The 27872-nt window shown below is 35.6% G+C and overlaps 2 protein-coding genes across 6 annotated transcripts in view; both read left to right on the top strand.

Annotated features, from left to right (window-relative positions):
• The first annotated feature begins 57 nt into the window (after positions 1-57).
• AP-2mu (Adaptor Protein complex 2, mu subunit) lies at positions 58-11412 on the top strand. Its single transcript, XM_053754070.2, has 11 exons — positions 58-233; positions 458-646; positions 1812-1974; positions 2340-2455; positions 2825-2927; positions 3769-3891; positions 5106-5265; positions 7677-7910; positions 8944-9082; positions 9507-9622; positions 10170-11412. The coding sequence occupies exons 2-10, from the start codon at positions 470-472 to the stop codon at positions 9612-9614; spliced, it is 1323 nt and encodes a 440-aa protein (XP_053610045.1). The 5' UTR covers positions 58-233; positions 458-469; the 3' UTR covers positions 9615-9622; positions 10170-11412.
• A 15481-nt stretch (positions 11413-26893) lies between these two features.
• The window catches only part of Camta (Calmodulin-binding transcription activator), a 182078-nt gene continuing 181099 nt past the window's right edge, over positions 26894-27872 (top strand). For all 5 annotated transcript variants that reach the window (XM_053754066.1, XM_053754064.1, XM_053754067.1 and 2 more), the window contains exon 1: positions 26894-27051. The gene's annotated coding sequence lies outside the window, so the exon portion shown is untranslated. The remainder of the gene's footprint in view (positions 27052-27872) is intronic.

Raw genomic sequence — 27872 nt, forward strand, 5'->3', positions numbered from 1 at the left:
TGGTTTTTAAGCGATTTCCGATTGTCGGCGACGTTGACATTGTGGACGACGCTCGTCGCTCATTGTCGATGGTTGGTTGGTGGCATATATATTGACGTTTCAGTTTTTAGGGGGCGGGTATGATTATTACTTTCGGCACTTTTATCAGTAAAAAATGCGATATCTGCCCTTTTTAGACTAGGAGGCTATTCTTTTACTTTTCAAAGCTGATGTACTTGATAATAGCACGACAGGTACGTTATTTCTTAAGTTATAGCTTCATTTCTAAATCGAAGATTGGTCACATCCTGCCTTATTGATTCGAAGCGATTTATTAATTTCCTACCACTACCTACCTTGAAATTTACTTCTTTCCTTCCTTGGTAGTTCAATTTTGATCATATTAGACTGTTTTTCAATATTAAAATCGATTTCAGACTTATATTTCATGATATGTTCTGATGATGTTCTTCGTCAGGCCTAATTCACCATGATCGGGGGCCTGTTCGTGTACAACCACAAAGGCGAGGTATTGATCTCGCGGGTGTACCGCGATGATATCGGCCGCAATGCCGTGGACGCCTTCCGCGTGAACGTGATCCACGCTCGCCAACAAGTGCGCTCGCCCGTCACCAACATAGCGCGGACGTCCTTCTTCCACATTAAGGTGAATCACATTATTATATCATACACATTATTATATCATACACATTATTATATCGTTTATGGCAAGAGTTACAGAGGTTTAAAAATCGTGACCAACTCTTCATCACACCTTTTTGTCACACTAGAAGTGACACAGAATAGGAGAGTCGAAAATTCTAGTATTGAAGGTATACCCTTTGGGTCACTGAGCCTGCAAGGTAAGTGTGACACAGAAATTACAGTTCCAGTATGTACTATCATGAATTTTCCTTTTATATCATGTTTGTTTCCAGTGGGAGTAAAAGTCATCACTTGCCTTACCTTGTACCATCATCTGGGGTCAGTGCAAAATGTCTGTTCCCTCCACAATATTTGGATCCACCCCCAGCAACCTCATATCCTCCCTGACACAATCCATCCATCTCTTCCTAGGACCTCCTCATCCTCTATATCCGTGTACCTTCCTACTTAAAGCTTTCCTCAGTAAATGATTCTCTTCTCTCCTCATCACATGTCCAAACCAACCGAGTTATATTACCTATTATTACCTCTAATTTTATCATTTATAGATGCAACTTTCAATCTTTCTCAGATATAAATAATCCTTACCCTGTCCATTCTTGTAACCCCGCACATCCAGCGTAACATCTGCATTTCTGTCTGCTCTGTAAAAGTGTACCTTCTTCCTTTATAAGTATGATATCATCTGCAAATAGCATACACCAGCCTCTCCTTGTAGCCTCTCCTTGTAGTGCTGATGTCAAAGCATCCATAACTAACAAGAAGAGGTATGATCTCTTTCAATTTTTATGATCATCATTGGTTCCTCTATCACAACACAATTCTTGCTGACATGATACTTATAAAAAATACCATTGGTGCAAAGTTTGCACTAGAGGCAAATAGGCCATTTAACTTTGTTCTACTACTCTGTACTGCCCCTTATTAAGGCCGGTGCACACCTATATAAAAATATTAATTTTTTATTCAGGTAACTCAGATCCAAAATGTTAGTATCAATTTTGTTAAAAAGTGTGTCATTAATGCATGAATTTTTTTTCTACTGCTATTGTGGTTGATTGTGTAGATAAGCATTAGAATTGCATACCAAAAAGCACACGCGTAATATTGGTGTGTATCGATTTATCTATCAATGTAAGCAAAATACAGTACAATTTTGTCAACAGCGCGCTAACATCTGGCTAGCGGCCGTGACCAAGCAGAATGTGAATGCTGCCATGGTGTTTGAGTTCCTACTGAAGATCATTGATGTGATGCAGTCATACTTTGGCAAGATCTCCGAGGAGAACATCAAAAACAATTTTGTTCTCATATATGAGCTGCTTGATGGTAACTATACACTTAAAATCTTAAAATATACAATTTTTAGTCAAAAGTCAAAGCTTATATTCAGATATTAGACTTGTAAAGACACTTTCGCATCAAATTTTAAAATGTGTAGTACTTCTGAAAAAGCTACAAACTACTAGCTACATAATTTAAACTTTTGCATTTAATATAATGTGTTCTATATCCTGTTTGTAGGTATTTGAAAAAGTCTTACATTTTTTTTGAAACACTTAATTGCTTTGAAGTTCTTGCAGGGTCCAATTAATTTCTTTGACCCCAAATGAAAACTAGTCTAAAGGGTATAAAGAATTCTCAAAAACCTGCCCAAACTTCGCAAATGGTTTTCACTTTTTCAAATATTTCAGAGATCCTCGACTTTGGATACCCCCAGAATTCTGACACCGGAGTACTGAAGACCTTTATCACTCAGCAGGGCATCAAGTCTGCCTCCAAGGAAGAACAAGCACAGATCACTTCACAGGTAGTAATAAATTTAATTAGTTTCACATTTTTTATATTTAGTCCTCACAAATTTAGTCAATTCGTCACTCTTAGTCTTACTTATTTTCTATATTTTAGTCTCCTAAGTTTTTGTCTAAATCTTGTTTGGTGGAATAAAGTGTGTTTTTACCTACTTAGCCCGCAATGGCTTATATTAGTCTTTGGGTTATAATCTCTATCCCAAATTTCATCAAAACTGTGACAGTTTTTATAAAGTCTTATGAGTGATTTTATCTATGCTAGTAGTTTGAAGCTTTGGTAAACATCATTTAATTTAGAATATGACGTGAAAAAGTGCCCGTGAAGGCCTAATATCTGAATAAATGATTTGATTTGATTATGATCTCAGGTGACAGGTCAAATCGGATGGCGGCGCGAAGGGATCAAATACAGACGCAACGAACTATTCCTGGACGTCCTGGAGTATGTCAACTTACTCATGTCGCCACAAGGTGAGAACATTTAACAACAACACACTCGTGTGATCTGGAATCCCATGAGTCTCCTTTAATATAGAAACTATAGAATTTCTTATCAAAGTGTGTGTTCCCCTTTACGGAGTCTGCAAGGCATGTTGGCCGAAATGAAAAACAAAGTACCTACGTACTTTTTTTATTATTTATTTTTGATAAGGCTTCAGTGCACTTTGTGTGACTATGTCAGCCACATGGGGTATCTCATATATAAACTTATCTAGCTTCCATAATGCTTGTCCACAAGATATAAATGGATTTAGCCACCTGTGATAATGGACTGCTCAACACAATGTTCAGCAATACATTACACACGGGCACTTTGGCTACCTACGTACATATAACATGAAAAACGTGTTAGAGAAACAATTTTAATATTATTTAATTAATTTTGAAAACAGAAAACGGTGGCTTTTGCCCAACAGTGGGATAAGTGATAGCGTGATAAAAAATATTTTGGGCCTTTTTAACAGCTTGCTAATTAAGTATCTGATATGTAACATATAAACGCATAGGCTTGAAAATTCATATTTCAATGTTTCACAAGTCTTTTTTCATCAAGTGTGTCTATTTATTCATTTAAAACTCTATTGCAAAAGTACAAAACGTGGAAGTTAATGTTATTGCTAACACTTGGTGTCAAATTTCATTAAAGTCGCCTAAAATCTTATCCTATACTAATTTTAGGGCTAAATGACTAATGCAGTCAGGTTATCAGTCAGATTACAATAAGACATTTCATCAGACAGGTGTCGAAACAGGTAGTTTCAATGCTTGACAGTAGTAGCTTTAAAAAATAATAATAAAATGTTATCCTCAGGTCAAGTGTTGTCAGCGCACGTGGCTGGCAAGGTGGTGATGAAGTCCTACCTGTCCGGGATGCCGGAGTGCAAGTTTGGTATCAACGACAAGATTGTTATGGAGGCCAAGGGGAAAGGGAACGGCGAGTATTTGAACTAGACTTACTAGCTGTTGCCCGTGGCTACGATCGCGGCAAAAATTAGCATAGTTATATAAATATTTTATTGCTATGGTAATTTTAAATTAAGGTATTATTTTAATAATAATTAAATACATGCCGAATCACACGTAAATTCCTAACTTCGTCTGCCCTCACGTCTACCTTCAGCATATAAAACTTTTCCCTCTTACTCTTGGCTTCGGCCCGCGTATGAGGTGTATACCCTTTTTTTATTTTTATTTAAAAAAAGGAGAAAACATTTATAAAAAATAATAATAATAAATATATCACGGCTGCATGCAGTTTGGTTACAGTTGACTTAAGATCTATGTAAATCTTGTAAATAAATGATTTGTATTCTATTCTATGACACTCCAAATATCTCCATACTAAACATCACTTCAAAAATAGGACGGCACGCGTTGCAGAAAGTGGAAGTGGGAGACGTAGCGGGAAATGGGATGGAGACGCGATGTAGAAACTGGGCGAGGCAAATAGTGGGGGAAACGGGGCGGGACATATTGCGAAAAACGCGATTGGACAATATGTAGGAAACGGTACGGGATCCCTACGTGAAAGGAAGCGGGAAGCGGGATTGGATAAATTGCGGGAGGAGACACAGCGGGAAACAGGAATATGAACTAACGATAAAAAAAAACACTAATTTGAATTATATATATTTACCAAAGAATATATAAAAGAATGACCAAGATTTTACTATGAAATTCAAGCGGGCGAAGGCGCGGGCAAAAGCTAGTTTATAATATTAATATGGATAGTGTCTCGATTATTGACCAATGGGATACATTCTTAGTTCAGTATTGGTTGCGGCTTCATGTTGATAGTGTATATACAAAATACTAGCAGTTACTCCACGGATAATTTTAAAAAAATACTTACGTTTTCATAAGCGCCATTGGCTATCACATTATTTAACCAAATCCCACGGAAATCCCGTACTTTCGGGATAAAAGTACCCTATTACTGGTACTAGTATTATTATAACCCCGAATACCAAATTTCATAAAAACTGGCCCAGCCGTTTGAGCGTGAAAAAGTGACAAACATACACAAACTTTCACCATTCTAATATCATTGGGATTTGTTTTTACTAAAACTAGTACAAGTTAACGTTGTCACCAACGTCATATGCCTCGTTTAGAAATAAATAAAAATAATTTAAAAAATTGAATTAGGCGGTATATCGGGCAACACCGACAGCGACGGGGCGCGGTCGGGCAAGCCGGTGGTCGTGATCGACGACTGCCAGTTCCACCAGTGCGTGAAGCTCAGCAAGTTCGAGACTGAGCACTCCATCTCCTTCATACCACCCGACGGGGAGTTCGAGCTCATGAGGTCACTTCTCATTATTTATTTATTTATTCAGGAAAACACAACGGATAACAAACACATCAATAAATTAATATAAATATACGAGGGCTGCTATTTATGTATCCGGAATAACAAAATTAAACAAACATATATTATTACATATGGTTTTATTGTTTCTCGAAGTATTCTCCGCGATGATCTATGCACTTCTGCATACGATGAAACCAATTTTCAAAGCACTTTTTCCATTCTGATTGAGGTATGTCCAAAACGTGTGTTTTGAACGCATCAACGGCCTCTTCGCGGCTCGAAAAACGTTGACCACGTAATTTATTTTTAATGTTTGGAAATAAATAAAAATCATTGGGTGCCAGGTCGGGGCTGTACGGCGGATGACCCGTCAATTCAATCTTTTGACCCTCCAAAAAATTATTTGTTTCAGCCGACTTGTGGCAGCTAGCATTGTCGTGATGAAGTATGATTCTGCGTTGTGGGTTGTTCTTTCGTATTTTTTCAAAGACTTCTGGCAAACAAATGGTGGTGTACCATTCAGAATTAACCGTCCTACTATTCTCTAGTGGCACTGTAGCTACATGTCCGTTGATACCAAAAAAACAAGCGACCATTTGCTTTAAAGTGCTTCTCGCACGAACAACTTTTGTTGGATTCGGTTCATCTTGAAAGACCCACACCGTTGACTGCTGTTTAGTTTCAGGGTCATAAGCATAGATCCAGGTTTCGTCACCTGTGTAGATATTATAAACAGCTTTTGACGTGCCACGGTTGTATTTTTTTATCATTTTCTTACACCAGTCGACACGAGCCTGTTTTTGATCTACGCTCAAGTTGTGCGGAATCCAACGCGAACAAATTTTTTTAACAATTAAATGTTCGTGTAATATCGCGTATATACTCGTCATACTAATGCCCAGAGACGCCTCTATCTCGCGGTATGTAACATGACGATCTCGCATTACTAATTGTCGCACAGCATCAATATTTTGTTGTACCACTACCGATTTAGGACGACCCTCCTTAATTTCATCCGTGAGCATAGACCGTCCACGTTGAAATTCCTTAAACCAATAATACACAGTGGTTTTCGATGGTGCTTCATCTCCAAAAGTTAAAATCAGTTGTTCGATGCACTGTTTTTGAGTTAATCCACGCCGAAAATCATAATAAATCATCGCGCGAAAATGTTCACGAGTTAAATCCATGGCAATGAAGACAAGCTATTTTCAAAATTGGCGCCAATTGAAAAAAACAAATGACAGGGACATGAAAAATATTTATTCTCTAGCCGAAGAGTTCTATTTTCAAATGTTGTAATTACTTTTTAAATATTCTAGAATTATTGGCCAGTTCCGGATACATAAATAGCAGCCCTCGTATTACGACAAATGACACAGATTTAGCTAGCCCCAAAGTAAGTTCGAGACTTGCGTTATAGGGATACTAACTCAACGATATTATATTTTATAAGAAATCCATATATAGATAAACATCCAAGACCTGGGCCAATCGGAAAAACATCATTTTCCATCATGACCCGACCGGGGATCGAACCCGGGACCTCTCGGTTCAGAGGGAAGCACTTTACCACTGCGCCACCGAGGTGGTCAATTACCTATATATATATATGATTAATTCAATTGCCGCTCGATTCTAAAATTCTTTCATCTCATTATTATTTGCAAAAATGATTTCTGATTGGCCGGCTGCCTGGCATTAGAATCTTCGTGTTGACTGTTTTAAATAAATTCATTGCATAAAAAAACACAGATACACAAACATTAGCAACGGGGGACTTATAAAATGAAGTCCCAATGTCGCGTCTGTCTGTATGAATGAATGCGATGAACTCAAAAACTACCGGACGGATTTTTGTATATTGTGTCATTCCTGAGGAAGGTTTCAGTGGATAATTTATTATGGTTTTACACGTGCGAAGCCGGGACGGGCTGGTAGTAATTCAATAAAAATTAAATTGCAAGCGTAATTTAACGCTTGCATTTGACGCAAAGCTATTTGTTCACCAGCCTTAAATATTGTGTTTGTTGATACTGTTTTACCGGACCCTGTTCAAATCATCTGGCTTTTGGCTTAACCGATCCCTGCCTTTTTGATGTTTGTTTATTTATTAAAAACTAGCTTTAGCCCGCGGCTTCGTACGCGTGAGTTTCCCACGGGAGCACCTATTTTTCCGGGATGAAAGATACTTACAATCTTCTCCATACTTACAAACTGCAGATATGCAAAATTTCAAGAAGATTGGTTGAGTAGATAGCGTGAGGAGTTAACAAATAAATTTATTAGCTAGGATGGTCGGTTGCGGAATGACCCGTTGATGATCATTTGAGTTGTTACACATGAAACTTGTCAATGAAGATTTTGTGTTATTAAAAACGAAATCAAATCCAACCGATACCCAGATACCGCACGACAAAGGACATATCCCTGCCATTCCGGGTGATACCTTTGGTCAGAGAGGTGGGCCGCACCAAGATGGAAGTGAAGGTGGTCCTGAAGAGCAACTTTAAGCCTTCGCTCCTCGGGCAGAAGATCGAAGTGAAAATCCCCACGCCATTGAACACGAGCGGAGTTCAACTGATCTGTCTCAAGGGGAAGGCAAAATATAAGGCGTCCGAGAATGCAATTGTTTGGAAGTGAGTATTGAGATTGCTTTTCTATTTTTACAAGCTTTATGCAATGTAACTATATGTATGTATATGTTCCTATGTCTATTCGGTTGCAACTCAGTTTTGAAGCGGATATCTTCAACCGATTGAGCTGAAGTTTAGTACACATGTTTAGTTTGAATGGCAGTGCATTATTATGATAAGCATGACCTGAACGGTTCCAGATGTTGGAATTCCTCAATGGTTTACTGCACGGACATTATCTCTTTGTGACATATTGAATACAATAATATTTCTCTGACAATAATTAAAGCTTGTGTCAAAAACTTTTTTTTGAAATTTTTTTTTCTATATAAACTTTTAGGGTTCTGTTATCTTTGCTCCGAAACTTTTGAATCATTTGTTTAGTATAAATATGTAAATGTGTGACAAAAAGACAGACAAGTAACATAAGTAAATGAATTTTTATTTTAGGGGTAAATTGAAAAGTAAAAAAAAAGTATAGCAAAATATAACGTGTTACATGTTATGTCCTACGCATATACACATACGCACAACGCAAAAGTATTTTTTTTCTTTGGCATTTAATCTTCCGCTACACCAGTGTTTCGGGCGTCGATTTCACGCGAATTCACTCGTGTTTGTCCTAGACAGGGGCGTGGGTTCAATTCCAGATTTATTTTTATCTCATTGTTATAAAATTAGAACAAACCATTTCAATTTCAACAATAAATAAATAATAAATTAAAATAAATATACTAATATCATCTACAAATCACAAAGATTGAGTTAGCCCTAAAGTACTCAAAACACAAAGTAAGTTCGAGACTTGTGTTATAGGATACTTACTTTACGATAATATATTTAAAAACATATACATATATAGATAAACATCCAAGTCCCAGGTCAATCTGAAAAATATAATTTTCCATCATGACCTGACCGGGGATCGAACCCGGGACCTCCAGTGCAGCTGTCTGGCATGATGACTTGATGACCACAGAGACCATCAAGTATTAAAAAAATCAATAAATATTAAAAACTATTCTAAAATTGTAAGGATCAAGCGCATGGCGGGTATGAAAGAAACTCAGTTGTCGGCGGAGATCGAGCTGCTGGAGACCGACACGAAGAAGAAGTGGACGCGGCCACCCATCTCCATGGGCTTCGAGGTGCCTTTCGCACCTTCCGGCTTCAAGGTAGGCAAGATATCAAACAGTGAGCGATATGACATAACGCTACTGTACTGTCTCGTGTTGCTTGGCTATTACATAAGAGTTCAGATGTGTACGCAATCGCAAATTAGATTGTATTTTTTTATATGAAAAAAAAAACGTCGTAGTCGTAGAATCACGTAGTCGTAGAATAAAAGTGGCTTGTTTTGATGTACCCTTAGTAGTCTTAGGAGGTTTTGCGTTTGATACCAGTATATGCTATATATATATATATATATATATATATATATATATGTGTATATATATATATATATATATATATATATATATATATATATATATATATATATATATGCTTCTAATTATAGTTAGAAAAATAAAATATACAGGGATACAGGTATTAAACATGTGTTTTCTCCTTGCGATGAAATATTGTTGTATATTCCAGGTCCGGTACCTGAAGGTGTTCGAGCCGAAGTTGAACTACTCTGACCACGACGTCATCAAATGGGTGCGCTACATCGGACGCTCCGGACTCTACGAGACCAGATGCTGAACACACGTGTGAGTTGTTTTAATTTTAATGTTTTTCTTTTAAATGGTGTCCGCGGAAGACCAGCGTCGTGGTTATTTTTTTATAGTATACTAGCTTTTGCCCGCGGCTTCGCCCGCGTGAATTTGTGAATTTCATAGTAAAATCTCGGTCATTCTTTAAGAAAAATTATGTTTACCAATTTTCAGCTTTTTATTTTGAAATTTGTATTTATTTCCATACAATCTTTGACCCCCCCTTTTGAAGGGGTTGAGGGATAATTTTCAGACAAATCTGAAAGACGTATTGATTAATTTGTTGTAATACCACACCACAAACCAAAATCAAAATTTTCAAGTCACTAACTTCAACAGTAACTTTCATATAAATTTTTCACGGCCTTCGGGGTAGAATTTCAAAAATCCTCTCTTAGTGCTCCCCTACACTCCCCAAGGGAACCTACACGCCAAATTTCAGCTTCCTACGCCCAGTAGTTTCGGCTGTATCTGTGTCTGTCAGTCACTCACTAATGGAAGAGTTTAATATATATTGATTTATGATTTATTTTTATGGTTACAGGACGCTGCCGATTGTTTGGACAACCGTAAAATGCTCTAGGTAATGGCATGTTACATAAAATATTATATTGTATGTATAACTTCACTTATACAAACTACGGGATGCGAGTTACACTCAAATGTTTTATTTTTTTAATTTTATTATAGCTATTGTATGAACTCTGGTAGTTTATTTAAATTTTGTGCTAAATGTGTTTTGATTCTCAGATAGATAGATATTCAAAAATATCAATCGATAATTTAAAAACGAGGTTCTTGTCGATGGAATGTTTTTCTGATTTTAAAAACATGTACAAAAGCAAATCATTTATTCGGAAATTAGACCTTCACAGGCACTTTTTCACGTCATATTCCAAATTAAATAATATTTACTAAAGCTACAAACTACTAGCTATATAGCATTTCGGAACGACCGCTGCTGAGAAGAAGTGCCGAAAGAAACTCGTTTAAACAAACAAGAATAGTCTGTTTTAGAAATTTGCAGAAATAAATATATCTTTATTATAAAGTCGTTCGAAAAGTTAGCGACAGAAAATAAACTTCATGGACCATTTTTCCGCTTTTATTTAAAACGAATATTTGGAATTTTAGATTTAGAAAATGGATTCTCTTTACTGTATGTTTCAAAACATCATTAGAGATTTTGAAAACACGTTTTGCACAAAATAATTCTAATCTGTATAACAGTATATGATATATTTAATATAATGTATATACGCATCGAATCTCAAAATCTATATATTAATTGTATATTTTGGTTTGATGCTCTCGTAAGGACATGTTCCTAACTAAAATATGATTTAAATAAATACTTAATATATCTTAAACATATAATTTAAATGACCTTGTATTTTTATCTGTATAAAAGTTATAGTATGTCGAATTTTAAATCTTCCAGTTTTCTTTGCAAAATGATTAAATTAAGTATACATTCAGTTCTTTTTTATATGATTGAAGAATAATATTTCATCTATTCACATTTGTTTACAATGTTGAGATTTGTCTACAACCATATTAATTTATTTATTGACTTAATTAAAATAAATTTATGCACATTTTTTTTATAAATAGGCTTTTGGATAGCTTGAAGAATCTAATATTTTAAAAACAGGCCTATGATTGTATTAATCTATTTCTGTGCAGATATCATTCTATACAAAACATAAGAATATTTATTTATCATTTACACAAAAATACTATTCAAACTTGCAATTGATTGAAATTCAATAAATTGGTAACATTTTTGATTTGTTCTAATTTTTTATTGTAATTAGTTTGTAAGATTGATATGGTAGTGTAAATTTTCCCGGTTGCTGATGGACTACCTTTGTGACGGTATGTCAAATGTATATGAAATATGTATAGGAAAATACGCCACGCGTGTGCTATTAGAACCAGCGTGACGTGTTCGAAAACACGCGAGGCGTGACTTCAGCGGTCAGTAGAAAATAAATCGGCTTAATGTCAGATTTGACTACGGTGTTCTCTCGTTTTTTTATATCTGTTAAGAATGGTGTTGTATAAAAATGAAAAAGGACGTTTACTGATCAAAAATGCCAGAATTCGATGAGTCAAATTTCTAAAAGATTTATAAAATCTGACCACATTGTAATGGGCTCCTAATCTTAACCATTCCTATAGAATTATTGATCAATTTATGTATGTAGATTAATGAAATTGGTATATAGTATTTACAATATCACTATACAAAGTTAATGATGTTAGTAACTGTAGGAATGCTTGCGAAGCGCTCTGATTTGGAGCATACGTTATTATAAAAAATACTGTTCTATTGTATTTTATCAAAAATAATTTAAAAAATGTTTATGATCTAACCATAAAAATGTATTCGATGCAGTTAATACAGTTTTGAACTTCCCTTGTCCTTTAGAAGAAATCGATACGAAAATTGTTTATTATGATTGTTTTATTGTCATAATTTTGTTTATAATCGTGTGCTCCGGGTCAGTACACTTCTAGATTATTTTGCGTTTGATTGGATCATAACGGTTAAATGAGAATGAAAAGTGCATGACGTTCAAGTAGCTTATATTGTATCGTGTTACAAATAATGTAAAATAAATAATAAAAAAATGTCGTTTCAATTTTTTTACACCCCAAATAGACATGATCGGCCGGTGCGAAGAGGAGAATAGACAAAGCGAAACCAGACACTGAGCTCCAACGCTAAAAGTGCGGGAAGAATCCTAAAAAATGTGAAGAGAGGCTAAAATAATCTTATTATTCATAAGAAAATTAAAGCATAACTTTAAGCTAACGTATGTTTTGATTCTTTATTTGCGTAATAATATGAGATTCTCAAAATACCAAGTATAATAAAGAAAAAAAAAAGTTGAAATTATAAGGCTTCCGGATTTTTGATGAATTGGTTTTCTAATAACCAAAACTCGACCTATTTCCACAGACATTAAATTTAAATTGACCACTGTAGATACTACCGAAAATGTCTGTCCCCATACATACAAAAAATGTGAGGGTAGGAGGGACAATACATTATTATGTTACAATTAGGTGCCTACTACAATTAGTAGGTGCCTAGGAGTACCTACTAATTCCACGGATAATACATGATAATAGTGTTCTGTCCCGTTTTTTCAAACGCATTCTCTCTTATGAGAAAAACGAACGAAGAAAGTTTGACTAAGTTCTTTCTCACAGCCATGGAAGTAGTAGGTACTCCGGTTGTACGAAGTACTTATCAAATACATGCTCACAGCATAGGTATAGTTTCTTTTTTTGTCTACGTCCTCTCTAGTAGTACTCTAAGAGCCGAGACAAAAAATACAGTTTACTACACGGTCATGAATAAAAGCTTGTCACAGCCAATCGCCTACCGACTGTCTATTTAGTCTATTTGTAAGAACGAAACCATGGCGAGTTTTAATTTCATTCAGCGCCATCTATTGATATTTATTCACACCATCCTTGTGCCCGGCTGATATTACACTCTTGGGGTAGATCTCAAGAGTATTTAACAAATACCTTGACTAGCTAGGCGGTAATGATTAGGTACATTAAATAATAATATACTAGATTTTCCGTCTACTTACCTGCTTTATGGTCTTTCCTGAATTGAATTCATATCAAGAGCATATGTTGGCGTGAAGATCAATTAGTAACAGTGTGAAGGCATGTGGTGCCGCCCTAAAGTAGTACCACTCCATATCTTCTATCCATTCATTATAACAATGTCGTGGGGATTGAATATGTCGAGCTCACTCAAACGGTTTTACTAGTGGTGGTGTTGTGATATATAGCTGTATAGCTTGAACTTCACAGAACTTAGTGATAGCTGAGCTGACCACAGGAATCAACCAAATAAATAAAATTGTGCCTCTTTTTGGCTAAATTATTTTCAAGCATTATATTTTTCTTTTTCGTTGATTTATGTTTTAAAGTACTCAACTATTGTATTGATTGTAAAATCCAAATTTTCAGCAGGAACACTTAACTTTTATATCGCTCCTCTCTAATAATACAATATTAGAGGGAAGGCATAAAAAATACGGTTTACTACACGGACATGTGCAATAAAAGCTTGTAAATACTGTAAAGACCTAATGGCTAGTCTAATCCACTTGTGAAAACGAAACCATAGCGAGTTCTAATAACATTCAGCGCCATCTATCGATATTTTGTGGGTGTTTTAATATAAAATGTCATGTTCATTGCATGGCATCTTGCGAGTTCTTTTTGCAAGAAAATAGCATATGTTTTACTCTGTGGTTTTATTTTAGGTCATCGTGACAACTTATGCAACACTAAGTAAAATATTTAATTAGAAAGAACGTATTATAATAATTTTGCCCTACACTAAGTATGTATGTAGGCGAAGCGGGAATTTGAAATCCCGCTTCGCCCAGTAAATAAGTGGGAATATTTCGTCAAACACGGGAAATAATGGAAAAAAAAACCGCAAATTAACATAGTTATATAGTTTTTTCATATTCATAAAAACACAATAGTGTTTCCGATGAAGGAAAACATCATGAGGAAACTTGCACATACCGCGTCTAGAGGCAAGTAATCACGTATTTATTTGTGAACATAACTGTCAACCAGTGTGCAGGTTTCCTTACGATGTTTTCCTTCACCAGAAGCATGTAGTGATCTACGAAAACTACTATACATGAGTGATTGGTATACAAACTCTAATGACAGACAGAAATTTGCCTACGTAAACTTTTAGATATTCAAGTCGTGTATTTAGTTAGGTCTTGCGTGTCCGAATGAAATTGCACTCTTGGGACAAAATAGTTACGTATTAAACTGTTATAATATTCTCTTTTTCTGATTGGCCTTCTCGGATTGGTCTTGGATGTTTACCTATATATTTATTTGTTATAAAATATAGTAGAAGCGGTGGTTGTGTAATGGTTAAGACGCCCGCCTGTGGATCGAAAGATCCCAGGTTCGAATCCTACTCGTGCCATATGAGTTTACCAATCTGTCTCATGTATAATAGTTTTCATCGACCACCACTTGCTTCCAGTGAAGGAAAACATCGTGAGGAAACCTGCACACTCGTTGATAATTATTAACTTGTGTGTGAAATGAAGAAGGCAATGGCGAACCACTCCATTAATAATGCCAACAAAGTTGTTGGGTAATGACCACAGCCATGAGGAATACGACTATGAAGAAGATATGAATTGTAACTTGTAAAAAAGTACCTGTGAAGGCCTAATTTCTGAAATGCTTTGACTAAGTTACGCAAGTAAACTAAAAAAAAATGGAAATCAAATTGCAAGGAAAATAAGGTGAAATTCAATAGCACAGCGCAATCCGAAAAACAAATCTAGCGAGCGGGCTTTTAGGATAGATAAGAATGGGCATTAAAAATATTGCCTGGGTTTTTCTTATAGATCAATGGTTCCGTTACATGTTTTCATATATAACCAGAAGCTAAGATTTAGTTAGGTCTTGCGTGTCCGAGTGAAATTGCACACTTGGGACAAAATAGATACGTATTAAACTGAATAAATAAATACCTTGACTACTAAGTTCTAAATTTTCACAAAATTATAAAACTGATAAAATAAATATAAATAAATATATTAGGACAAATCACACAGATTGAGCTAGCCCCAAAGTAAGTTCGAGACGAGATATTTTATAACAAATACATATATAGATAAACATCCAAGACCCGGGCCAATCAGAAAAAGATCATTTTCCATCATAACCCGACCGGGGATCGAACCCGGGATCTCTCGGTTCAGAGGCAAGCACTTTACCACCGCGCCATCGAGGTCGCCAAACTCAGACGAAATAGACGCAGATAAATTATCAGCAATCTGTGAAACAGGCTCTAAATGTTATGAAATCACTATAAAACTCATTTGCGGTTAGGTAATGGTTGGATTTGGTATTAGAGAGAATGGCTTTGAAAGAGTTAGCAGTGGAATGGAAGGTTGTAAAGAAACTCACAAACATACAAACACTAGCAGTCTAGCACGCGTTACTAACGTACACATACTGTCTCTATTTCCCATGTCGCGACGCATCGTGTAATAAAAAATAGAGAAAGTATGGACGCAATGAGGTGCTACGTGCTTTATGTTTCATGGTAGCACTTCGGTTTTGCACCAGTCTAAATGTAACCATTCGACGACATTTATGGATCACTATATTTTTTGGATCAAAATTAATACAAGAATTATTGTGTGTATTTATTTAGTTCAATTGTATGATGATGCAGAATTAATGCAGATTATTGCGTCTAGACCACCCTTCCCGGTATTAGGAATGGAAGGCATTCATATGTATGTAATTCTCGTATAATATTTTGATTAAATAAATATAAAACGTTTGAAAGACTTTAGTTTTTAATACCTATGGGTTAGAGGTAGATAAACTTGGCTAGGCTATATCTACTTATGAGTATATTAGACCTGATGACGTTTAAAGTGCATCATATTTAATTTCTATTTTCATTCATTTCTCTTCCGAAACTATGCGTTTCTCGCGATATAAAATTAAGCCATCAGTCCTGGCCAAATTTCATCAAATCAGTCCAGTGGTTCTTGAGTTTATTCGTAAACAGTTGGGATGTCATGTTTAAATTATTATTTTCTGTGTGACTATTGTAACCGCACACAAAAACTAAAGAATCCTGCTCACGACGGAACCCTAAAACAATATGCAATTCGACATTCCATCATGCTGCAATCTCTACAATAATAAGATCGGTTTTAATCTTCTCTCGACAGCGCTGACGGAGCGTCTTACCTCGAGAGCTAGTGTTGGGCAATTTATAAATATTATGTTTATCGATAAAAAATAACGATGGTTATAGATTTTGTTCAATGATTATTTAACACGTTCACAATTAGCGACGTCCATGCGCGGAAATGGTCAGGAAGTTTTCCCGAGAACTTCAGATCGTTCTCGTAAATTCTTTGTTTCTTTTTGAATTCTGCGGGAAGGAAGGAGACTTCCGAGAGCACAGATTTGTCAGCGGCACATCGCAATTAACAATGCTATTATTATTTATTAACACTACCACAGTACAGCCACTGTAGTCACGCTACTGTGAAAAATATTTCACAGCACTCTTTTTGCAAACGTTATAAATATTAAGTGAAATATTATATATTTTTTTAGTAGCCCGGGAAGTTCAATTCAGATAATAAATAAATAAATATATTAGGACGAATCATACAGATCGAGTTAGCCCCAAAGTAAATTCGAGACTTGTGTTATGGGATACTAAATCAACGTTATATTTTATAACAAATACATATATAGATAAACATCAAAGACGCGGGCCAATCAGAAAAAGATCATTTTCCATCACGACCCGACCGGGGATCGAACCAGGGACCTCTCGGTTCAGTGGCAAGAACTTTACCACTGCGCCACCGAGGTCGTCATTAATGTTTCTGGTCAATAAAATCTTGTGCTAGTAATACAATTTTGGGCTCACTCACAATATAGATAGATAAATTTACTTAATTAGGAACACTTTAGGGTGAATTTCACGACTGCTTGAACGCGGCGTGTAGCGTTTCATTAGTGTCGCACATTTTTTTTTAATAAAGATTTTTTTTAAATTTAAACATTTATAAAATTATCATTGTACCAGTACTTTACTTATTTATAAAATAGGATAATTAAATTTATTACTGTGTATTACAATTTAATAAACACTAATGACAGCCCACGGCGGCGTTCAAAAATCCATTAGCGATCACAACACTAGAACTATCGATAATCGAACCGCCAGAACACCTGTTAAGAGCCCTCGCGCTGACTTATTTGCGCCAAGCTCTGGTTTCGTCGATTTCGACTTTCCGCATCGAATCCAGTTTGCGTTTGCGATTTTAGTCGATATCCTGTTTACTCGATTATTGATATGGCACGTTTGTAAAGTACAGCACTATGCTGATAGTTTAGATTTTGTTGTTTGTAAAGATTAAAAAATTGGTATCACCATCACTATTTATTATGAATCAATTTAATTATTCTCAATACATTTTTACATTTTATTTTTCCTAACCATATTAGTAAAACTGTCGGTCTATCACCAGGCTGTATCTCGTGAACTGTGATAGTTTTATTAATGTATATTTAATAATAACAAAATCCCGTGAAGGTGTTCAACAACCCCCTGAAAAGGACATACATACATACATAATAATAAATAATTTATTTTAGAAATTTTATTTCCATATTGTTAAATTAATAAACATTACATTGATTAATATAATAAATTACAATCGACATTTATTAATATTTAAATAGCAACTAAAAAATACTACCCACGTTATGCAATAGTAAGAAATGTAGGTCTAAAAATAGAATGTAATATGTTGTTTTGTATCAGTTTCTAGCCGACAAAGCGATCCGTCGCGGCCTTCCTGGATCCTAAGATTGTCGTTCCCGTTTTATTGGAATTCCCAGGAACTATCTGGAACTATTCGGAATGTTTGTCAGTCCCCTGTTGAGATGTAGCGAATGGTTTTAGAATGTTATCGCTGGAATTTGTTTCTTAACAAAAAAAAATAAAATTAAATGGATTTTTTATACACGTCACACATGATTTGAACTTAATTTTGAACATAATAATGAGATGAAAAAATTCGGGAATCGAACGGGAATAGAACCCACGCCCCTGTCTATCCGGGCCAGTGCTCTTAGACAGGGTATAGGGACCGGTTATTATTTTCAAAATTAAGTTAAAATCGACATTAAATCATTTATTCAGAAATGAGGGCTTCACAGGCACTTTTTCACTTTATATTATAAATTAAATTATATTTATCAAAGTTACAAATTACTAGCATTTGTGTGAGTGTGATATGCGTAACAAGTCCATTTAAGCATTTTATTTACGAAACGATAATTCCGGCGTTTAAAATAGGTTCCAACGAGTTAAAAAGGAATGTTTTATAACAATATGAACGTAAGTTAACTAGAAGCGCTGAAGCCTTGCATTGCCCATTCAATGGTCAACACAGTTTCGGACACAAAGAGCGTTTTGCTTTTCCGCTTTCAATAAACTTCGGCGGTGTTGAAAGTTAATTTTAACTTTTTAACCGACTTACTTACTTATTTTTTATATAAGTTTCTACTGTCGTAAGTGAGATCTTAAAGGTTGGCTGGAAGAGATTGTTGGGAAATAAGTCCGTCTTTGCTTCATATGTATTTAATCTGTGTAACAATTTTTTTGTGTACCTACTGTGTTTAAGGGCAATAAAGTTTATTATTATTATTATTTAGTTTCTTATTTTTTCTCCCAAATTAATAAAATTTGGGGTTAATAATTGATTACGCGGGTTTGTGACCAAGCGGAATCAATGGGGAAAAAAATAAAAAGGAGCTTAAGAATTTTGAGATAGAAACTTACGAACTTAAACGGCATGTATTAAGAATTACCGCTTTCTGCATCAGAGTAAAAATAAGAGTGTGTATTTGTAAGGTTTTTAAACTATAATGTAAAGTTTTCGGGATAACACCTGTTGAAGAGATAATTATAGGAACTGTTTTAACTGAATCTATGTACCATTGTGTCTTTACCATCAACTATTACGGAACGGTTCCAATGCAAATCAGTTCAATTTAGAAACTTAAAAATGAATCGCATTCATATTAAAATGTAACTCGATATTACCTACGAGTTTGCGATGCAGATCAGTTTAGATCGCAAGGTGGATCGCGTTAAGAGTTGATGATAAGCCTCCTGCTGCTTCAGGAAGAGGAGGAGGATGAGAGGATCGCTGCCAATCGTGTACGGCAGGTTTCGCTCATGGACTCTGGAATTTCCAGGAACACTTTTCTTGTTGGCGCTACACCAAGGCACTTCAAAAGGACATGGCACACTCTATGTATCTACATATTTATTTACAATATATCAAAATATATAATTTGCATTCTTAACCACATTTGCTCCATGTGATTGGGCCTGTAAACAATTATATAAATGTAATAATAATGTAAAATAAATACAATGTCTTTTAATGAAATGTTTACATTAAAAAATCAGCTTTTAAAAAGACAACAAAACTTAGGCATTACAAGATGAGACCACAAAGTAAAAACTTGTGCGAAACAAATCAAATTGGGAACTGGCCGATATTAGAGAAAGTTTTATTGGAGTCCACCTGACCTGTGTAGTGCTGCAATGTTCGATTTTGATGCTAATGTAGGGAGAATTTTTACTTTGTATTCCATATAGTCTTTTAGAAGATTTGAATTCTGAAACAATTCAAATGTAAGTGATGAAATGTGTGTTTTTCTCTCTCTCTTATCTTCAGCTATGGCGCCTCGAAGCCTTGGGCAAACTACGTGTAAAAAATAAAGATTGTTTTTAAGAAATGGTTGTGTTTTACGACTGGCCACATATATGGCGTCAATTTAAAATCAAAATCATAGCATTTATTTGGAAATTTTGTTTTCACGTCAAATTTATAAATAAAAAATACATTATTCTTGATACCTAATACATGTATAATAAATAATAAATTAATATTTTAGGACAAATCACACAGATTGAGCTAGCCACAAAGTAAGTTCGAGACTTGTGTTATGGGATACTAACTCAACGATACTATATTCTATAACAAATACATATATAGATAAACATCCAAGACCCGGGCCAATCAGAAAAAGATCACTTTCCATCACCCGGATCCGACCGGGATCGAACCCGCGACTCTCGGTTTAGAGCCAAAAAATATTATAAACTGCTAGTATTTCTGGACGAACACTGCTGAGAACAAATGCCAAAAGACAGACTCATTTAAACAGTCACGTTTTGGAATACTGATGGTGTCTATAAGCTGTCAAGGCTTATTATCCCTTCCATCCCTTACTCGCGTCGTACGTGAGGATATGCAGTGTTGGTGGTAAATTAGAGGAGTATCAGTTCAATCAACCAATAATTCAGTATTGTGTTTACATTCTGTAGTGTATCCTCGCAAATTAGCGGTTCTATTTGCTGAACAATAGGGAGGCAGGTGCATGTAAATTATTACATATGTAGGTACACTACAGGATGGTTGGTATTAAGATTTGCAATCTGCACTCTCTCTCACATCCTCGCGTGTTTGGCTACATTCGGAACTGTTACGCTCAGAAGCCCAGGGTTCGCGTAAAAATAAAAAAATATTTTTTAAAGATTTGACTAAGCTTTAACAACCGGCTGTCTCAAAAGGTATTCAAATGCCTTTAGGCATTATATATTATATATATATATTGGTATATTTCTCGCAAAATCGATTGGATGGATTATTATGAAATTTATATACGTGTAGAATATAACCTGGAATAATACAGGGTACTTTATATCCCGAAATTCCCACGGGAGCGAAGCCCCGGGGCGCAGCTAGGTTAATAAATCCGAAATGTGAGGATGTATGTGTGCATGTTTGTTACTCTTTCACGCAAAATCTACTCTACTAGACTACTACTAGACTGATTGTTATGAAATTTGGTACACGGGTAGAATATAACCTAGAGTTACACAAAGGGTACTTTTTATGCCGAAATTCCAACAGGAGCGAAGCTCCGGGGATCAGCCAGTATTTTATGTGTAACATTAGTCTGTAAGGTATTGCATTGGCATTTCTTTTAAATTTTTATACTGCAAATGTTATCATAGCCGCTTGCTCCGGCTTCAAAAAGTAGCTCATGTCACTCATGAAGGTTTCGCCTATCTCAGTGCCAAATTTCATCAAAATCGGTAAATAATAAGTAATTTTTGAGTTTCTTCATTACAAACAAAAATACAAATCTTTTCTTTTTATAATATCAGTATGGATAGGAATTGAAATATCCAGTGTCACCCTTTATACGTATTCTCACAGAAGTTATTCTGTTGTTTAATAAATATGAATAGCTGACTGTATGTAGATATATGGGCGCGCCAGAGAGCCTACTTAGCTCTAGAAGTTGATGACAGCTGTAAATATTAATTTGCTGAGGATGCAACACTATTATAGCGGCACTGTAATGGTGGTCGAGTAGATATGATTGCGTGATGAAAAGGTCCCAGGCGCCCGATACCGAAGCAATAGAAAAACTTTAAAAATAAATTGAGAAAACATTTTCTCGATTTTTTTAGAAGAGTTTTTGTATATTCGCAATTGTAACTTTTCGATTGTGAATCCTAACTAATATTAGGTCCCTACATATGAAATTGGGGTTTTGTTGTACTGGCTACTTTAATCACAAATTTCTCCTCTTTGGTTAGAAATACCAAATTAAAATTTATACAGCTATTTACACATGTATTTGTGTTTCGTGAACCGTCATAAATTTGTTTTTTTTTTTCTTCAGATTTTTCTGTTTGCGTCACTCAGTTTATCGCGTTATTTACGAGTACGAGTTCCACCGTGACACCAGTGCTGCGGAAACAGCTCGAAGGGTCAATGATGTGTATGGCGGTCGTGTCGCAAAAGAAAACACGTTACGTGCGTTTTTGGTTCCAACGTTTTCGTTCTGGAAATTTCGACCTGCAGAACAAGCCCCGTGGACGGCCGGATACCCTAGTTGATAATGAAGAATTGAAGGCTATTGTGGAAGCGGATCCATTGCAAATCACGTCCGAGTTAGCTTCATGCTTCGGTGTTAGTGATAAAACTATTTTAATCCAGTTGAAGCATTTTGGGAAGATTAAAAAACTTGAAAGGTGGGTACCTCACGAATTGAGTGAAGCAAACTGGCAAACGCGTGTCGACTGCTGCGTTACATTACTTAACCGGCACTATAATGAAGGGTTTTTAAATCAAATCATTACCTGTGATGAAAAGTGGATTCTCTACGATAATCGGAAACGCTGACCCTGGCCAGCCAAATCCTGCCCCAAGCGAAAATTGACCCAAAAAAAGTTACTTGGAAGCGTTTGGTGGACTAGTGCCGGTGTCGTTCATTACAGTTTTCTCAAATCTGCCCAGATTACGGCAGACGTCTATTGTCAGCAATTGCAAACTATGATGGAAAAGCTAGCTGCTAAACAACCGTGGCTGGTCAATCGCTCCACGTCACTGCTGCTTCACGACAACGCTAGACCACACAGTGCACAACAAACGGCTACCAAATTAGAGGAGCTTCAATTGGAATGTCTAAGACATTCACCGTACTCACCGGACCTTGCTCCAACAGATTACCATTTTTTTCGAAATTTGGATAACTTCTTCCGCGGATAACCGCCTTCAAAGATTTTATTGATTCCCGTTCGAATGGTTGTTTTAGTAAAGAGATCAATGAACTTCCTATGAGAGGTGCATAGATAATAATGGTTCTTACTTTGATTAAATAAATATATTATATTAAAAAATATTAGACTTTTTGTTCCTCCTATATCAAACGCCAATTTCATATGTAAGGACCAATATTATAAATGCGAAAATAAGTTTGTTTGTTACCTCTTCACGCTCTATCTACTCAACTGATCTTCTTAATATTTTGCATACGTGTAGTTTGAAGTACGGAGAAGGACACAGACTTTCATCCCGGAAACATAATTTTTGCCGTGGGATATTCACGCGGACAAAAGCTGATAATGCAAAAACTACTTAAAATTTCACGGACGGATTTGATATACCTATAATTGGAGTATAAACACGGAAAAACGGATTTCGATGATATTTGGTATACGAAAATAACCTGAATAGCATAAAGGGTAATCTTTATCCCGAGCTCCGAGAGCTCAGGGCTGCAGCTAGTAATAATATACAAATTCCGCTAACAACTCCTTATAAAAATTAAAGCTTTATAACGGAATGAATTTAGCCACTTTTGTTTTTCCCAGAGATTTCTTTGGTAAATGCAGCGAGCCGTATAGGAATATGCGACGGGAACAACTGTGGCCTTTTTAAATTGGCTGCCTTATTAAGTTTGTGCATAGCACCGAATTTAAAATTATAAAACTATAGAAGTGGCATTGATGTGTTATTTTTATATTATATTATATGCTAATGCAAATAAAGTTCTCGTTTCTCACACATTGTTTTATACATGTTTAGTAACATCCTCGTATGTATCCCTTCGCATTCTTGGATGTGATGTTATGAAGTTTAGAATCCGCGTGAACAAAAAAAAAATTTGAAGTTACAACTGTAATTTTATGACTCGCCACATGAGTGACATTTACTATTATAACTTTTTAGTCGCTTCTTACGATATTTAAGGATATGGAGCGGTGTTGGTGTAATGGTTAAGACGCCCGCCTGTGAAAGGTCCCAGGTTTGAATCCTACTCGTGCCACATGAGTTTGTATACCAATCTGACTCATGTATATACATTTCATCGACCACCACTTGCTTCCGGTGAAGGAAAACACCGTGAGGAAACCTGCACACTGGTTGATTATTAACTTGTGTGTGAAATGGAGAAGGCAATGGCAAACCACTCCATTACTAATGCCATGAAAGTTGTTATGTGTGTTTAATTCCACGTAATGACCACGACCCTCAGCCATGAGGAATACGACTATGAAGAAGATGGATAGGCCTCATTTTAAAGACAAAAATTATTTATTTGCTAAAACATGAGTTCACACTTTTTTTACAATGTGGTGTTAAAAGAAAAACTAAATCCCACATGTTTCACCGTCGACGGGTTGCACCGTATGCAAATTTAAATGGAGAGCATGCTATCAAAATCTAATAAATAAAAGTAACTAAATTAACTAAATTTTAATCTGAGTCTATAATTAAAAAAATCGTTCAAATTATAATAATATTATCAATCAGTAAGCACCTGAGTTGCTTTTGAAATAAATTCTTTTTAAATTTTAGGGCCGGTAATATATGTATGTCTTACTCGTGTAGACTCAATTTTCAATATGTGTTTCAATGGTAAACATATTCGTATACAGGCTACAATGAATTTTAGAGATATCAAGTAATCATGTAAGATCAAGTATCATGTAAGAATAACAATATTATCCTATCCTATTCGTCCTATTTTTCGGTTTACTTTTGTTTATAGTGAGAAAAGTCAAATTAGAGAGTCAGACATTTTCATTTTAAAAATAGAAAGTAACACTTCTATTAGTCTTAAATAAAATTCTGTGGTGTTATGCAAGTTTATTACACAAAGTCTTGTAACCGCCCGTGTTTCGGAAATTAAAGAAATTGTCTACTGAATTAAGTATTAAGGTATGTAAATAGTATCATTTTGATTGCAATCTAAGTTTGTTTATTTCAAATTGTGAATCGACTTTACCACGATTTACCATGATTCTTCATGGTGCGTGTGTAATGGTTAAGACGCCTGCCTGTGGATCGAAAGGTCCCAGGTTTGAATCCTACTCGTGCCATATGAGTTTGTATACCAATCTGAGTCATGTATAGTATATAATATAGTAGTTTTCATCGTCCACCACTTGCTTCCGGTGAAGGAAAACATCGTAACCTGCATACTGGTTGATTCTTATTAACTTGTGTGAAATGGAGAAGGGAATGGCAAACCACTCCATTAACAATGCCAAGAAAGTTGTTGTGTGGGTTTCATTCCACGTAACAACCACAACCCTCAGCCATGAGTAATACGACTATGAAGAAGAAGAAGACCATGAAGAAGCCTGAGAATTTCGAATTGATTAAATGTTGAAAATAATAACATAGGTTAATTTCTTTGCATGATAAAATGTAGACCTCTTTTGTCCCTAATTAATTGATATATAATTATATAAAAAAGACAAGAAAAGGCATTTTTTAAAGGCACAAGGGTTATTTATCAATTTACAGCAAAAACAGAAATGCGCGGGAGATGTAGGGTTAGGGTTTTTCCCAGCTGTGGGACTTACTCGTACATAGCTAAAAACTAAAATTACATGTTTTGCAAATGTAATATATTTTATAATTTATCTTATCGCTAGATACATAATCCCATAGACGCAGAGTAAAGTGCTTGCCTCTGAACCGAGAGGGTTCGATTCCCGGGCGGGTCATGATGGAAAATAATGTTATTCTGATTGGTCTGGGTCTTGGATGTTTATCTATATACATATGTTGTTATAAAATATAGTATCGTTGAGTTAGTATCCCATAACACAAGTCTCGAACTTACTTTGGGGCTAGCTCCATCTGTGTGATTTGGCCTAATATATTTATTTATGTATTTATTTCTAGTCGAGTGCAAAGTTACATATAGGAAGTAAACTTTTTTCAATGTTGATTCCGCTTGTACCTGGCAGAAAGGGCCAAAGTAAAAAGTGCTGGCTTGATGTCATAAAGTAGGTATGTGCGCTATTGGACGAGTGCAAAATAAGGAGACAAAAGATTGATCGAGTTATTCGAGAGGAAGGGAAACAATCGGATACTGGGCTTTGATGCTGTACTGCTGAGGAAGTAACGGGGAACAGCTCCGATAAGATAGGTTTATATTGCTGGTATGACTGAGGTTATAGTTTAAATCCCAATATTAAGAAGGAAGGTGTTTCATTAAGGTATGACAACATGGATTTAATGTAATTTGGAGGTTCTATATACCAGAATATATTACGAGTAACAGTGCCTTTATTTTTGGTCTAAATAAATAATTTTATTTTCCATAAACTTTTCATTTTCGATACCTTAATTAACTTATCTTAAATAGCAGTTTCATTACATGGTTGTTCATAATTCATATATCCAGTGTGCTAGGTATTGCTAGCACTGGTGTTAGTCGCCTAAAGGCCTCTGACGTGGCTTTTATTACGACTGCCTATCGCCAACTAGTGGCAAGTAAGCAATAGCATACACAATGTTTGTCATAAAAACCTAATTGACTTTTTAACTAATATAAATTACCAATAATCGAAACTTCCCAAAAATCCACAGGTGCAGGCCTAATTTTGGTGCTCCGGCGCCTTATCGTCTGCCCCTTTGAGACAAAGACTAAAAGTCTTGTTTTCGGAGTCCCAAGCCCACGGCCCACTGACCGAGTCAGCCCATCGACCCACGCAAGCGCCAACGCCAGCCGCCAGTGTTGCTAACTTTTCGCTTTCCACCCCTAATTTAGGGCGGAAACATGCGACTCAGATGTTTCGGGGCCATAATATTTTAATGAATCACAAGTTTGACAAAACCAAAAGTATTTAATAAAAACTGTAATACGAATATATTTATTGATATGCACCAAGCTTAACTAGATCACCGCGTTATCTGGTAATCTTTTATTTTCATAGTCAGATACACGTTTAGGGTTGCTTAGGGGTGTTTCACGGAAAGCTTAGGGCAATTTCTTTCAGTATTTGGCAACATCGCTCGACGCCTAACAGTCGCGCGCCGCGCCGCGCCCAGTACGCGCGTGTACCACCGCACAGTATTCCAGTCTACCGCCATCATATACTACTTAATTCGATTTGTTTACTCCCAACACGTGGCTAATAATTATGTCCCCATTCACGTGACTTCACAGCGGAATTAAAGGTATTTATCTATGTAATATTCGGTATCCTTTTCAGTTTTTTTCCACGTGTTACAGACCGGTTATTAAACACACGTTCGTTCAATTGTCCTTACTACGAATTGTTCAGTCGGTTTTGCTTGTGCTAGCTAGCAAAGGAAAATATATTCCATTAATCCGATTGGAAACGTTATTAAATAGGAATGACAGTTGTGTTTCGTTTCACGGCCGAAATATGGACTATTGTTAGAGGCTTCACTTAAGTCTTGAATGCCTTGACGTCAAATTTATTTCCTTGAAAAGAAAACGTATTTTAAGGTTATTTTTAGACACTTTGTTTAAGTTAGACTTTAGATAATAAAGTAAAATAGAACAGAATCTGTAAAATACATATAATATCATTAAATAATTACTTATAATTCAGTGACTGAATGAGAAAAATTGGATTACTTAATCACCTTAAACTGAAATATTTCACGTGTACAAAATAAACAAGTTTAATTCCTGCAGCGCACACACAGATAACATATAATCTAACTTTTCCTTTTAGCGAGAGGTGATAAAAAAATAATTTTAGCCGATTACAGTCTAAAGAAATATAATGAAACTGCCAACTAAAATGTACATTTTCCCATCGAACATTGCAATTCACGTATCTTTGATAGTCCTTATCATATAATCTGTGACTTATCGTTATATACATGAAATGATATGAAACTATGCTGTTTATTTACTTGCGTCAGTTAGATAGTGAAAGTGACAAACCCAAGAAAATCTATTAAATTAACAGGTAAGAATATAATGATAAAGTCAAAATATATATGTATATATTTAGGTAATATAT

The sequence above is a fragment of the Plodia interpunctella genome, chromosome 13 (assembly GCF_027563975.2).
Source record: "Plodia interpunctella isolate USDA-ARS_2022_Savannah chromosome 13, ilPloInte3.2, whole genome shotgun sequence".
NCBI classification, from domain to species: Eukaryota; Metazoa; Arthropoda; class Insecta; order Lepidoptera; family Pyralidae; genus Plodia; species Plodia interpunctella.